The sequence below is a fragment of the Ictalurus punctatus genome, chromosome 28, assembly GCF_001660625.3.
Source record: "Ictalurus punctatus breed USDA103 chromosome 28, Coco_2.0, whole genome shotgun sequence".
In the NCBI taxonomy this organism is placed as follows: domain Eukaryota; kingdom Metazoa; phylum Chordata; class Actinopteri; order Siluriformes; family Ictaluridae; genus Ictalurus; species Ictalurus punctatus.
The window spans coordinates 19,258,458-19,273,457 of NC_030443.2; the positions used below are offsets into that span (position 1 = coordinate 19,258,458).

The window sequence follows — 15,000 nt, forward strand, 5'->3', positions numbered from 1 at the left end:
TTGGGGGGGAAGACATCCATCTTCCCCCAAATTTAAGATGATCGCCCGAGACATCTTTAACGTTTGAAGCTTGCAATTTCAGTTTTGCACTGGAGCTACGAGGCTAATGGAGCTAGCAAGTAATGGAAGCTTATGGATACCAGTTTAGTATTGTGCACTAGATAAAACACTTGACTTAAAAATATCAATGAAAAACACATCAAGAATTTCATAAAATAGCAGGATTGATCTTATAACTTTTGCTTTAAGGGTTCAGTGGTGTCTTTTCTGGGATTCGAACACACAGTGTTGAAAATGTACGAGTCTCTTCAGTGATGCGAGTCATTTGAGTTCGTTCAGTTTAAATGATTCCTAAGTTGGACGCCTTGTCCAAACGCGTGGCCGTATCAGGCAGACGACAAACATTATATTTTTGTTTTGTCCAAAGTTAATCATATGTTTGTGTTTAGAAAACATTTTCCATCCAGAACGGAAGATGGAGTGATGTTCATTTCCGCCATTTTGGTTGTTTTGAAAACATACAGCACACGTTCCAGCATCACTTATACGTGTACTATTAAAAAAACAAACAATCATACTTCAGAGTTTATTGGGGGAAAAAATAGAAAAATCTTTCACTTATCCACAACAGTACTAAAACAGCTTCTTCAGATTAATGTGTGTTTTAAAGACTGCATTTTAGTGTGTATGGAAAAGCAAATTGGATATTTTTTATATTAGTTTTCAGTTTATAAAGCTACGAGATAATGAAAATTGCTCGGATTATTTTTTTTTCAATTGGGTTTTTCTCAAATATTCCAAACTGTCATTACTGTGTCATGGGAAAGTTTGTGAGGTGCATTTTCTGGTGTTGTAAAAATAAATAAATAAACGATTGCAGCGTCCATTGTTGCATCGTCTCAATCCAACCAAGTGCACTATCGTGAAGGGACACTCTGTCCTCTGCCCGTTGGTGCCCCCTTGCCATCCTGCAATGTGTCCCGGACCACAGGAGCTGGGCTAATCACATTAAAATGAGATGGGAAGTAGACAGCGGTGTGAAAACCGGGATCGCACTGGCACGACTAATCCGGTTAAGACAGGGATGACAAAGCGGCCACGCCGTCTCTCCTCGGAGAAGCTGAGAAAAGAAACACTCCCTTTCCCAGGAGCGTGTTCACCTGTATGTTAACACAGATGCCTACACAAGTTGCCATTTTGATGCCTATTAACGAGGAGACAATTGGCACTTGGCACGTACCATCCTGTTTTTGTTCAGTCTGCTTTTTTCACACCAGCATGACACCCCGACTCGCCCCCTCCGCCCTCTGCTTGGCACAGCTCCATAAACCCGAGCAGTGCCACGTTATTGTGGCCGCGTAGAAAGAAACGGCAGACGAGTCAGCGGCATTCCGTTAGATCCCGATCCCGATCTGAGGAAAATCACACGGGGGAGAACGAGCGCCACTCAGCACACGAGGTTTGCGTTATCGCCAATGCTCATAATCCCGAATGCACCCGGGTTCAATCTCAAAGCCACGAATATACTCGCTTTTTTAGTTTATCACTGGAATTTAAACCTAATATACTTTAGCTAACAAGTAAAAGGGAGGTTCATGGCTAGCAGCTTAGCATGAATTTGCATGTGTAACTCCTCCCACAGCGGCGTCTCCTCAGTCGGCTGGTTCAGCGTCTCAGACAGACCTGTTGATGCGTTTTCTGACTCTGTATGACACACGGATATCTGCTGTATAAACGAGAACGACGTAAAACAGTCACAGCTTCATCTCAACTCGCTTTCCGGGTCCCGTTGTAAAGAAGGAAACACCAGAGAACAAACATGTCTTAAATCTAATCGATCGACTACAGTAAATAAATTCAACCAACACAGAAACGACCTCTCTAGGACAACGAGACAACGTCGATATCATACATCAGGGTTCTTGCTCTTAAATCATGACAAAAAAATCAGACTTTTTTTTTTTTTATTTCTGGAACCTTCCATGTTGAATTTTTAAAGATCACGGAATGTGTCACAAAAAGAGCGAAAATAAAAATGTGACACACATCACACATTTAAAAACGTTCCTCAGACTGGAAACGAGTGCCTTCAAATTCAACACTTTTCCAGACTTACACGAGAACCTTGGGATTGGTGCAGAGTTCAGACGTTGCAGAGGCGAAGAACAAATATCACACACACACACACACACACACACACACACACACACACACACACACACACACACACACACACACACCTGTTCGAATTTGCCTGTATACACCTGTGGGAAATTCAGGAGAACTCAGATGTGGAAACGGTGGGAAAACCAGCCATCAGAAAAGATCTGTCAAGAGTTTACCCTCGATAATCTTGCCCTCCTCCTCACACACACACACACACACACACACACACACACACACACACACACACACACACACACACACACACTCAGACTCTCTCTCTCTCTCTCACCCCCTCCCTGCCTCTTTATGGTTTACTTTGTATAGGCTGAGGATTAAGTCGAGTGGTAAAACAGTGATTTAATAATCTCGTGCACCACTTAAACCAGCAGCACAAACAGCTCTGAGCCTGTAGGAGATCACGATGGGAAACTTTCAGAGCTCTCCGTCTGCATGTGTGTGTGCAATAAAAAAAAGAGAAAACAACCCTTAGGGGGTGGGGAAGGGGAAGGGGAAGGGTAGAGGGGTAGAAGGGTAGAGGGGCAACACCAGCACTCGATGTGGCCTGAGTTTTTTAATTCCACTAAAAAATCAATTTACATTTCTTGGAAACAACAGGAGCCGAGTGTGAGAAAGAATGTGAAAGAAGCCAGACAGACGACCAGGTGCAGAGTGTGTGTGTGTGTGTGTGTGTGTGTGTGTGTGTGTGTGTGTGTGTGTGCGCCAGTAAATAAACAGAGTACGGAAACATCCGCTCACCAGATTGTGTTTTGGAGTTTGTCCCTCTCTGGTCTCCAGCTATGAAAGAGTATTTATACGACTGGGAGTCGTACAACATGTACAGCCGCTTTACTGGAATATTCAAATACAAATAGCAGAATAACGATCGTGTGATGAAGCGGAATTAATCTCACCACCCTGAAGGTGTTTATTTTCCACTACATCGCCGAGCGTTTTCTTCCTCTTATTCTACAGTGATCTGACAAATATTACAAGGTTTTTTTTTATCCGCTTATAGTTACGTTTAATGTTTTGTGAAAGGAGTTCGCTCCTGTTCTCGCTTACGTTATAGCAGCTACTGAAGGGCGGAGCAACACGGATCTTTCAAAATATCAAGCGATCAGAATGGCTTCTTCATGATTAAGAGATTTACAACTTGCCTACTGACTCTTTGTAGTTATCTAATCGGTACGTTTTGGGAAAGTTTCCGGCTCGACCAAATCCGACCCTGAAGAGCCGGGCACTTTTTGCTCACCGGACGTTTAGAGGTGAACAGAGGAGGTGAGCCGACCATCTGACCAGACAACTGGACGTCCAGATAATCGATGAGGAGCTTCTTCTGACTCGCAGCCCGTATGTGGACGTTTCCAACGTTTATCTCTGCCTGAACCCATCGGAACCGTTCGCCCTGACGTTCTGTCTAGCGTAGCGATTGTGTGGAAGTCTAATCGTGGCTGTAAAGGGCGTGTACGCAGAGCGGCCTGCGAACTCCTCGCTGAGGGTTGAAGCTGACTTCCGCTGATGAGACTGCAAACTATTCTTCAGTGAAAATTTCTGCACTGGACTCCTGGTCTTCATGGATCATATCCGGTCCCATCTGGGTCGTTAACTGTACATTCCCAACACTATAAACAGTTGTTCCCTCACCAGACTCTCTTTCTTTTCTCTCTTGAAGTTAATAAGCTAAATAAATAAAGAAATAAATAAATAAAACACAAAAATGCTCGTCACATCACGGAGAAACCTCGGTCCTGAAAACTTAACCTCTAACGCACTGACACTGGAGACTCCTTCCATCAATCAGATGGATTGAGATCAGTTTTAAACAAGTTCCTTTATGGTGCGGCGCTAACAGGACGTCGTTAACGTCTTCCGTTCACGAAAGAGCCTGAGTGCGTCTCCGAGTCCTTATTAGATTTTAATCCTCGGCTTTTGTGTCTCCGCGTGTCTCCGTCTCGAGCTGAGAGAAATCAGAAGCACTCCAGCTCCTGCCTTCATCTGCTCCAGATACACGTCGAGTAAATGGATTAGATTAGTGGATTAGATTAGTGTTAAGTGTTGGTTAAAACGTTCGTCACTCGAAGCGCGAGCACACTTGACTCTGGATTCTTCAAATGAAAAGAGAGAAAACAAAAGCAGGCGGAAAGGCTTCTTCATCCTGGAACTGGTCGGCTAGAACATGCTGAGAACGTTCTAGAACGGCGCAGAACGTTCTGGGATTTCCGCAGGAACCTCCGGTGGGGTCCGGAGACCTCCAGCGGTCTGTGATGCAGAGCAGGAACATCCCAAACTTCTTATAAATGAACGTACGTTACAGCGTCAGACATCAGGATCAGCCTTTAATAAAGCTGTTCTAGTTGTTACAATGAAATGATTATGTTTTATGTCAAATGTTGACAATAACGGCAACCAAACAAACAACCAAACAAACAAAGAAATATAAATAAATCCATGAATATTTGGACCTAAGATTTGAATAGTAGAATTACGTAAGAATATTAATAAAGAAATAAGATCTAAAACATTTCAGAACAAGTACATCAATAAATATTTGGACATAAGGTGTGAATAGCTGAATTATCTTTATTAAGTAAGCAGGCAAACAAACAAAGAAACAAATAAACAAACTTGAGTTGGAGAGTGAAGGTAATTAGCTCTGTGGACTTCTTCGAGGCATGTTTTCTGAACCTAAAATATAAAATAGCTTTTGTTTGGACATTTCTTTATCGTCTCTACGTAATCCTGTGACAGTTCGGATGATCATATCGAGTCTAAAAGGTGGGAAATCATGGGCGAGATATTTAAATAAATAAATAAATAAATAAATAAATGACTGCATGTTGACTTCATAGATGTGAACCCTCCTGTGGAAGTGAAGGAGAAGATCCCGGGTGTGCTTACATGAACACAAGACACAAAGGAACATTAATAAAATAAAATAAAATAATAATTCTAAGCTTTTATAAGCGCTAGAACGCTTTTAAAGGCACAAAATGACTGACTCAGCTAAACTTGGTGAAAGATGTTCAACTACAATTGAAAGTAAAATAAATATAACGGTGAAATTCCGACTGGATTTATTGAACGAATGATAAATCCTCACTGTTTGTCTTCGTGTATTTAAAACGCACTCCTTTTCCGGGCTTCCTAACGTTCAGCCACCTCATCTCCGCACCTGTGCTCGTGGGAACGCGTTCAGCCGAGAGACCTGACGGCCTTCATTTCCTCGAGTGCTGATAATTGGAGTGTTTAAGCGCAGAGTCAACCTTCTTCAACCCGAGGAGTGTTTACAGCGCGCCGGTGTTAAAGGCTCGGCTGTTACAGTGTTGATGCTGCAGGTGTTTAGACTGCATGTGGCCAGAGGAAGATGCAACGTGATTCAAGTGTTCAATAAATCCGTTTTAATCTCAAAATGACAGTCATGCTGTGTGTGCATGTTTGTTCCTGATGCTCTCTGAGATTACGCGTACAGTAAAGACGGGTTACGCTGTAAAGAGTTTCACATCCCAAGAAAGAAAATGTAAAGATGAAAGTACTTTTAGTAAAAATAATATCATAATCTGGTGTGACAGAAGTTTGGACATGTTGACATGGAAAAGATTTGGAGAGTTTTCATGTCAGACAGCGCCACTTAGTGGCGAGTTCATTACTGATTCAAATAAAATTTTAAAAATCTCTTGTATTATAATCTCTTGATATACTTTTAAATAGCGACGAAGTGAAGCATGTTATTGTATTAAAGATGCTACGTCAATTAAAATATGTCAGTAAAATCTCCGTATTTGGCGTAAATCTAAATCCGGGATCTTATTTACGCAGCAGATTGAGAAGAAAGACAGAACATAATATTAAAATGATAACTTGATAATAAATAACTAAATAATCTAATATGATGTGTGAGGGTCGTCCGTCAGAAACATATCTGCTCAGTGCTGGTACGGGGTGCCAATACTTTGTGCAGTGCAGCAGACAGTAGCTACGGTAGTCACGTAGTTTCTAATGATTGCACTGGGAGGTTAACAGCAGGGCGCCGCCTTCTGGTGAACCTGGGTAAGACCTGATGCTTTACTGTGTTGCTTTGTGTGTGTGTGTGTGTGTGTGTGTGTGTGTGTCTCAGTCAGACCACTCGTTGACGTCGAGGTCAGACTCGTCCTCAGAGTCACTGCACTCGACGGCGATGCGTCTGGACAGGATAGACGCCACGTCGTTTTCTGAACGTTCCCTCATCGCTCGCTGCTCCTGCTGCTCCTGAACCTTCTTCAGCTGGATACCTGAACACACACACACACACACACACACACAGAATTCTAGAACCATCCAGAGAATTTTATGAGAATAAGGAATTTTGAGATGTGACTGTGACAATCATGAACGCAAAGTTAAAATACTTGAAATAAAGTGAAAATAAAAAACACTTATGAAGCTCAGACAAAAATCATCTCCAAAACACATCAAGAACCACAAAGTGAACTGCAGAAATGAACGGATAATTACAGGAGACCGCGGATCATTCCGGAAGCGCAAGAACAATTCCAGACCCGCGCCCCCTATCCCGCACTCTCTAAAACAACACGATGTCTAGTAATAATGTCAGAACTCCAGAAACACAGTGGAAATCCTTGAGGTGTGTATCCGAGAACCACAGGAACAATTCACACACACACACCCATGCGTATAGCCGACAGCAAGTCACTGCGTCCGTCTGTGGTTGTCTGAGACTCCTGGCTCCGCCCTTCCCCTGTTCCCATCAGGTGGGACGGAGCAGGAAGTATCGGTGGAGGTGGGGGTCCTGGAGGGGGCGGGGTTAGAATTGGCCCAGGAAGTGGGACAGGTGGAAGGGGATAGGATAAAGCAGAGCTGGATGGTCCAGGATGGGAAGAGGGTGGGGCTGGAGGTGTTAAAGGCGTGGCAAAAGCGGTCTGTGATGAGGGGATGATGGGAGCTGGAGGAGGAGGAGGAAGAGGACCGGAACTGGCATAATATTCCAAACTGAGAGACAGAAAGAGAAAGAGAGAGAGACACCGACAGAGAGAGAGAGAGAGAATCAACTAGTTATTGTAATAAAAAAAAAGAAAGGTAAAAAATAAAGAAAAGTTATTTACATATATCTATGTATAATTTTTAAAATCTATTATAATTTCTGATTACCCATAGTCTACAGGTGGAAGTGTGATGTCACCATTAACTCCGCCCCCTTTGGTCATGTGCAAAGAGGAAGATGGGTGTAACCTGTATCCAGAGGAAACACTGTCAGCCACGCCTACTGGACCACCAATACTTTGGTACTCATGCTCCGCCCCTTCACTGGAATTGGACAAGGCATGGTCGGGCAGAAAGTGGGCGTGGTCAGGAACGTCCAGACAGTAAGGTCTTCTGTAGAGAAAGCGGATTTTACTGATTAAATGATTCTCTGGAGCGGTTCTTATCGTTACTTTTTTGTTTGTTAGGCTTTAATTTTTGCACATGATGATTACAGTAATCAGAATGTTATTGTATTCACTCTATACGCTATATCTGCTGATATTAACTCTAGATGAATACATTATTTATCATCATTCTTGCTTTTATTTCTTTATTTTTTTGTGCTACTCTCACTCAAGTGTATCCTGATGTGTGTGTGTATATGTGTCCACCTGGCCTCAGGAGACAGTGAGCTATCAGACAGCGCCTCCTGCTGGACACTGTGAGGATTTTGTTGATCTGGACGCAGCTCTTTATCAAACGCCATCATGTTCCACTCCTGACGACGATTCCGAGCTTTACGCACTTTCCGGACCTCCCGCTGTAACGCTTCCTCCTCAACACACCTCTGCTCCTGTGTGTGTGTGTGAGAGAGAGAGAGAGAGAGAGAGAGAGAGAGGGGGAGAGAGAGAGAGAGAGAGAGCAAGGCAGTGAGAGAGGACAAGAGAGGATAAGAGAGGAGAAGATAATTGAAGTGTCTCACTCTCTGTCTCCTCCTCTCTTTCTTCTTGTCCTCGGTGTCCTGAAGCATTTTTTCCTTCCAGAGGTCAAAGAAATAAGACGGATCCGTGTAGAACTTCATTCCATCCACGTGATCCTCTCTGTGGGGAGCAAGAGAAGTACTCCCTGTGATTACATGATGATGATGATGATGATGATGGTGTGTGTTTTTTTATTTAAAGTAAATGTACAATGATGTATGTCCTAACCACGCTCACGTGTGTGAATATAAACCATCTTCATTCGATTCATTTCAACTTATGTTCTGCTCGAAACGACCCATTTAAAATTTTTACTAAAAAGGTCAAACGGTTTCACGTACAGAGGAACATGAGATAAGTTCAATATATATCGTCATATCAATATCAAATAAAAATGACAAGAAAAGAGAAAGGAAAATAAAATAGTAAATGCTAACAAAACATAACAGATGAAAAGCGGAAGAGCCTACTAAAAAAAGAAAGAAAGAAATATTTGTAAACGGAGACTCAGCCCCTAAGACAAAGACAGGATACTACAAGTACCCCTCACACAGGACCAATAATCCAGGGGGTGGAGTCAGACCTGATCCGACTCCTCCTATGTGTGTGAAGTCAAACAAATTGTGCAGGGGGGTGGAGTGTGTTTCAGCCTGGATATGTGTGTTTGTTGTCCTGTGTTGTACAGCGTCTCATGAGTTAGGGGTTAGGAGATCGGGGACAAGGGATAGGGGTTAGTGGATAGGGGATTGGTGTTAGGGGTTAGGAGATCGGGGACAAGGGATAGGGGTTAGTGGATAGGGGATTGGTATTAGGGGTTAGGAGATCGGGGACAAGGGATAGGGGGTTAGTGGATAGGGGATTGGTATTAGCAGTTAGGAGATCGGGGACAAGGGATAGGGGGTTAGTGGATAGGGGATTGGTATTAGGGGTTAGGAGATCGGGGACAAGGGATAGGGGTTAGTGGATAGGGGATTGGTGTTAGGGGTTAGGAGATCGGGGACAAGGGATAGGGGTTAGTGGATAGGGGATTGGTGTTAGGGGTTAGGAGATCGGGGACAAGGGATAGGGGTTAGTGGATAGGGGATTGGTATTAGGGGTTAGGAGATCGGGGACAAGGGATAGGGGGTTAGTGGATAGGGGATTGGTATTAGCAGTTAGGAGATCGGGGACAAGGGATAGGGGGTTAGTGGATAGGGGATTGGTATTAGGGGTTAGGAGATCGGGGACAAGGGATAGGGGTTAGTGGATAGGGGATTGGTGTTAGGGGTTAGGAGATCGGGGACAAGGGATAGGGGTTAGTGGATAGGGGATTGGTGTTAGGGGTTAGGAGATCGGGGACAAGGGATAGGGGTTAGTGGATAGGGGATTGGTATTAGGGGTTAGGAGATCGGGGACAAGGGATAGGGGGTTAGTGGATAGGGGATTGGTATTAGCAGTTAGGAGATCGGGGACAAGGGATAGGGGGTTAGTGGATAGGGGATTGGTATTAGGGGTTAGGAGATCGGGGACAAGGGATAGGGGGTTAGTGGATAGGGGATTGGTATTAGCAGTTAGGAGATCGGGGACAAGGGATAGGGGTTAGTGGATAGGGGATTGGTATTAGGGGTTAGGAGATCGGGGACAAGGGATAGGGGTTAGTGGATAGGAGATTGGTATTAGGGGTTAGGAGATCGGGGACAAGGGATAGGGGTTAGTGGATAGGGGATTGGTATTAGGGGTTAGGAGATCGGGGACAAGGGATAGGGGTTAGTGGATAGGGGATTGGTATTAGGGGTTAGGAGATCGGGGACAAGGGATAGGGGTTAGTGGATAGGAGATTGGTATTAGGGGTTAGGAGATCGGGGACAAGGGATAGGGGTTAGTGGATAGGGGATTGGTGTTAGGGGTTAGAGGAAAGGGTCAGGGGTTAGGGTTAGGAACAGCTCCACCCTCTGGACTTTGGTTCTGCAGCGAGGACCGTCTCTATCTCAGTTTGGCTGCTGGTGAATGAAATATAATCCTGATAATCCAGATTATTGGGGAAAATCCCGAGCTCTTTGACTCACCTGTAGGTGGAGAGCACACTGAGTGCTGGCGGTTTCTCACAGCTGCTGTACATCTCAGCTACAGGGTTGGAGATGCTGATTCGGGACACGACCTGCTGATCCTCGGCGGTGGAGCTTCTAAAGGCCTTCCACATGTTAACGTCCTGCAGAGACACTGCGGCACAGAGAGACGGGAACGTCCCGTTAACGCCAGGGTGGGAGTTTACACAAAAATAAAATGCGATTATTGTCAGAAATGATGTAGCGTGTGTGTGTGTGTGTGTGTGTGTGTGTGTGTGTGTGTGCGTGTTCGTTCCAGTCCCTCCTGACGGTGGTGCTCTTTGATGATGTCATTTCCTTGTTCCTATTCAGATTTTCTTTGTGATTTTTTTATTTTTTTTGGACAGAGCGATATCTTTACACCCGCCTGCATTATCCTGACCCTTGACCCCTGTGACCTTTCTGACCTTCCTCCACACCGGAGTCCAGCTGTGTGACTTTGACAGCGAGGCGGTCGATTCGGTCCTGCAGCGAGTTGGTGCGCAGGTAAAAAGTGTTCGCTTCACTGAACAGCTCGCCGAACACGTCCTCCGCATGCTTACCTGCCAAACGCACATCACATTCATCTTACAAAATACAGAGATGAACAGGAAAACAAACAGATTTATAGATATGCATAAACCTACTTTATGTATTTACTTTAATAATTATTCTCAATTATTTATTTTATTTTTTGTCCATTATGTCTAAAGAAATAATCATTAACACACCTTTCATGAGTTTAAAAGTGTGCACAAATCTCTCTCTCTCTCTGTTTATCGATCTCTCTCACACACACTCAAACACACACACACACACACACACACAGACAGGTGATGAGTGTGTGTGTGTGTGTGTGTGTGTGTGTGTCGTACTGAGGCTGCTGAGTTGGTGGATGATGGAAGACAGCGTGTTGTTTGTTACACACTCCAGCTCACAGCCGACGCTCTCAGGTACAGCGACCCGACACACATGATGGGGCTTAATGTTCCTCTTCACCATCGGCATGACTGTAGCTGTCTCTCTCTCACACACACACACACACACACACACACAAACACACAATTGTGTGTACCTGTGGACCCATAAATATACATATTCACTTATGAACAAAAAACATGAATAAAAAACAAATAGGACAGACCAACAGAGAGACAGACAGACAGACAGACAGACAGACAGACAGACAGACAGACAGCAGAGGAAATAAGTAGAAATGAAAACATAAACGTACAATGAATAAAGTCAGAAGCAGAAAGAGAGCTACAGTAACAGTGACAGAAAGGAGTAAATCTGCTGTCTGTAAAGCTCATCAGAGGAGTGTGTGCAGCTCAGCACACTCAGCTTCTCAGGATTAAACACACACACACACACACACACACACACACACACACACACAGATTAGTGTCCGTCATGTTCACCACATTAGTAACGATCCTCCACATGCAGGAGTCTTGTACACGACGCTGGATCTGTAGAGTCTTGATGATAAACTGTGTGTACACTCACTAACACAGTGACTAGTAGAACATATCATACATCTTTAAATTAAAACTAAAACAGGTCGACTCTAAAGTAGAACTATACCATGTACGTGTATGTATAAGGACATACGTATATTTCTATAAATCACTTTTAGTGCTTTATTATAAATTATTATGTCCTGGCACTTATGTTATAAAATATTATCATTATACAACACTACAATACATACTGCATGTTATATTGTATTATTATTATTATTATTATTATTATTACTAGGTATTTTATTCTGTGTTTTATATATATATATATATATATATATATATATATATATATATATATATATATATATATATATATATTATTAATAAGTAAGCATTAAGCATGAATTAAAATGAAAAGAACTATTTAGAGTCCAGCTCGACATTAAACACTGTACAGTTCACCCTCAGCTGGGATATTTTAAACCACACTGCGGATTAGTCACACACACACACACACACACACACACACACACACACACACACACACACACACACACACACACAGAGTTCTATTAGTACACACTATATAGGTTAAATATGAAAATGAATAGAAATGAGTTGATTGATTAATGATTAATTAATTAACACTCAGTCAGTCTGTTTATCAAAACTGCTCTAATATCCCACATAAAACACCGAGTGTTGAATAAAACCGGAGTTAAACACTCAAACACGACACTAACATCCATCTCACACCCAGCTGTTTATGCAGAAATGAAAAAGTTTCTCACCGAACGCGAGTTTTTATTTCCAGCTCATTCCATATGAAGCGCCGGGAGTGTGCGGAGTCCTGCAGGGGCGGGGCTTGGAATCCTGAGGAGCAGTCAAGTGCGCCAATCATCTCTCAGCATCAAAGAGCTAATCAGCATATTAAACCGTGTGGACCAATCAGATCGGTGCGCAGGGTGAAAACGGTGTGGTAAAAGGTTTGGGGTTGACGATAAAGAAAGAAAGAAATAAAGAAACAAACAAACAAAATAAATAAATATTCGAGCTGACTTTATCACTGTGCGTATACTTTTATAATGCACAATATTTTAGGATACTTCTCTATCCAGCTCCTAACTGTTCACTCCAGCAAGCCTCTTTTAAACTTCCGCCTTGAATGATTTTTATTTTATTGTATTTTTTTTTCATTCCAGAATTCTAAATCCAGTTATTCATCTCTGTTCCAAACAAACCGACAAACACAAAAACGGCGGTTTTCTCTACAGGAAGTACTTTTATTTTCCCCAATCATATCAAATTCAAATCTTCTGCATGCATGAATATTTGCATATATTTGCATATGAAACACTGACCATGCTGTCTGGGTGGGAGGGGCATACTGTCTCTCCCCTGCCAATCACAATGACATTAGCCAATCGTGTGCATCTGTGAGCTCATGTGTATGTGGAAGAGGGCAGATAGCTCTCCTCTGAGTGTGTGCCCAGGGCCTGTGATGTGAGCAGGAGTTCAGAAAGATGTCGCTGGACGGCTTCACGTGTCTCAGCCTTCAACTGTCCCATGACAGGGGAGATTTGGCTGGTGGGAGGGGAATTGACCAAGACTAAATCAGGCAGAGAATTAGGGCAACATGATAAATGTCAGTATTATGAGCTCATTTGCATATTACATGTGTCACAGTAATCGGATTTCAGCTCAGTTCCTCAGATAAAAAGTGTGTAAAGCATGTGATTAACATCTCATCAGGTACAAAATGCATGAAATTGCCACAGCACCTCCAGAGCAATGGGGGAAAGCTGGAATTGACCCTTTGGCACTTTTCAAACTACAGGGGCGGTGACCCAGCACTTCCCAGACGATAACCCACAGGTCTGGTTGAAAAACCAATCTAAACATCCTGTTCAGCTGGGAGGCGGGACATTTCTCCTGAAGGGGTCTCCTATGAGTGATTAAGGCGTAAAAAGGTGTGTTGTGCCCTGTTACTGTATTAGAATCAGAGCCTGGCTCCATACAGCGCTAAAAGCAAAATACATTAGTTAGTCTGTATGTTTCTACAGGCAAATGACAGACAAAGACAAAGTTTTTGGAGTAGTGGTGCCACCACTGAATCGCCAGATGTAATAATTCACACCTTTCGTAGATATTTGTATATAACACACAACAACATTTCATAATTTCCCCATTTCGTTTGAGGGTTTTAATACAGCGATTCATACCAAAATAGCACACAGCTAAAGGTACAAGAATACAAAGGACACCGAGATGGACACAGGTGATGTTAACAACCTAAAGTGGGGTGTGTGTGTGTGTGTGTGTGTGTGTGTGTGTGTGTGTGTGTGTGTGTGTGTGTGTGTTTCTCATTTATTTTCTGTCTCCAGTATCAGTCTTCTTAAACATTTCTGTGTATTCTCTGAATTTATTAACTGGAATTCTTAGAGATGGGAACGTCCTCGTTTGCGCTCCTGCTCCTGTCTTTACCTGGGACAGAAACACAGGACAGGAAATAGGAAAAGTTCAGCTTTAGACTCTCTGTTAAAGCTCGATAGACACAGGCTTTGTATTATTAATGACTAACTCCACACAGGCCAGTTGTCACCTCATTTATTTCCTCTCTCCGTCCCATCTGCACCTCCGTCGTTCCCCCGGATTCTCCTATGTCCCGCGTCCTCTCACATCCTTCCTGGTTCTTCCTTTAAACTTGTTCTGCTGACCCATGAAGTTTAAGAGTAGGTGTGGCCAAACTCGTCCAGGCTCCGCTGCATGTTCCGTAGCGTCCACTGGCGCTGCTTCATTCAGCGAATCCCTCTGGTGTCTCATCAGGGACATCATAGCCTCAGCCGAACCCACGTCGTGGAGCACAGGTCTCCTGGCCTGCTCGTCCATCCTGAAGAGGTCGTGGAGAATCTACAGAGGGAGGAGAGGTGCTATTCCTCACACGGAGCTCCAAGATCTAGGCGTAAATCTCATTTCATCATATCTGAAGAAGTATGCAGCTCCGTTATTGGTCAATACGTTTATCACGAAGTCGTAATTTAAAAAAATAAATAAAAAAAGCCTCTGGAATTAGTCAACAGCACTACCTCAGTGTTTTAATTTTTAATTCTATAATTACTTAACAATATTTAGGTTACGATAACAGTGAATAGATTTGGTTATGATTTTGTCATTTGAATGTATAATTAAAGCGCAGCTCAACCAGACCGAATCGAGTGACTACGCACCCATGCAGCGGGAACACAAAGTCTTCATTTCCTTTTCACACACTGTTCACATCAGTTTCTCACATCCTTCACCCGGAGTCATATTACTACTGTATTATATCCAAATTAACGATGTAAAACCCATTCACGCAGACACAGA

General features: G+C 43.2%; 1 protein-coding gene across 2 annotated transcripts; it reads right to left on the minus strand.

Annotated features, from left to right (window-relative positions):
• Nucleotides 1-4,728: 4,728 nt before the first annotated feature.
• Nucleotides 4,729-12,505, minus strand: wasf3a (WASP family member 3a). 2 transcript variants are annotated; one of them, XM_017460205.3, is made up of 9 exons: nucleotides 12,426-12,505; nucleotides 11,044-11,243; nucleotides 10,597-10,731; nucleotides 10,151-10,304; nucleotides 8,108-8,225; nucleotides 7,797-7,978; nucleotides 7,312-7,536; nucleotides 6,830-7,152; nucleotides 4,729-6,434 (listed from the first exon to the last, which is right to left on the minus strand). In XM_017460205.3, exons 2-9 carry the CDS (start codon nucleotides 11,174-11,176, stop codon nucleotides 6,277-6,279), a joined length of 1,428 nt encoding a protein of 475 aa, XP_017315694.3. In that variant the 5' UTR covers nucleotides 11,177-11,243; nucleotides 12,426-12,505; the 3' UTR covers nucleotides 4,729-6,276. The 2 variants fall into 2 exon arrangements, 1 of the variants encoding a protein (XP_017315694.3); XR_001811080.3 differs by having other exon boundaries at nucleotides 6,297-6,434; nucleotides 6,658-7,152.
• Between the last annotated feature and the right edge of the window lie 2,495 nt (nucleotides 12,506-15,000).

Bases quoted from the DNA above. Each gene is read 5' to 3' on its own strand.
- wasf3a (XM_017460205.3), bottom strand. From the start codon at position 11,176: ATGCCGATGGTGAAGAGGAACATTAAGCCCCATCATGTGTGTCGGGTC. The intron at 10,732-11,043 runs GTACGACACACA...TGCGTTTGGCAG, and splicing joins CCACCAACTCAGCAGCCTCA to GTAAGCATGCGGAGGACGTG. The intron at 10,305-10,596 runs GTCAGAAAGGTC...TCTGTGCCGCAG, and splicing joins GGACTCCGGTGTGGAGGAAG to TGTCTCTGCAGGACGTTAAC.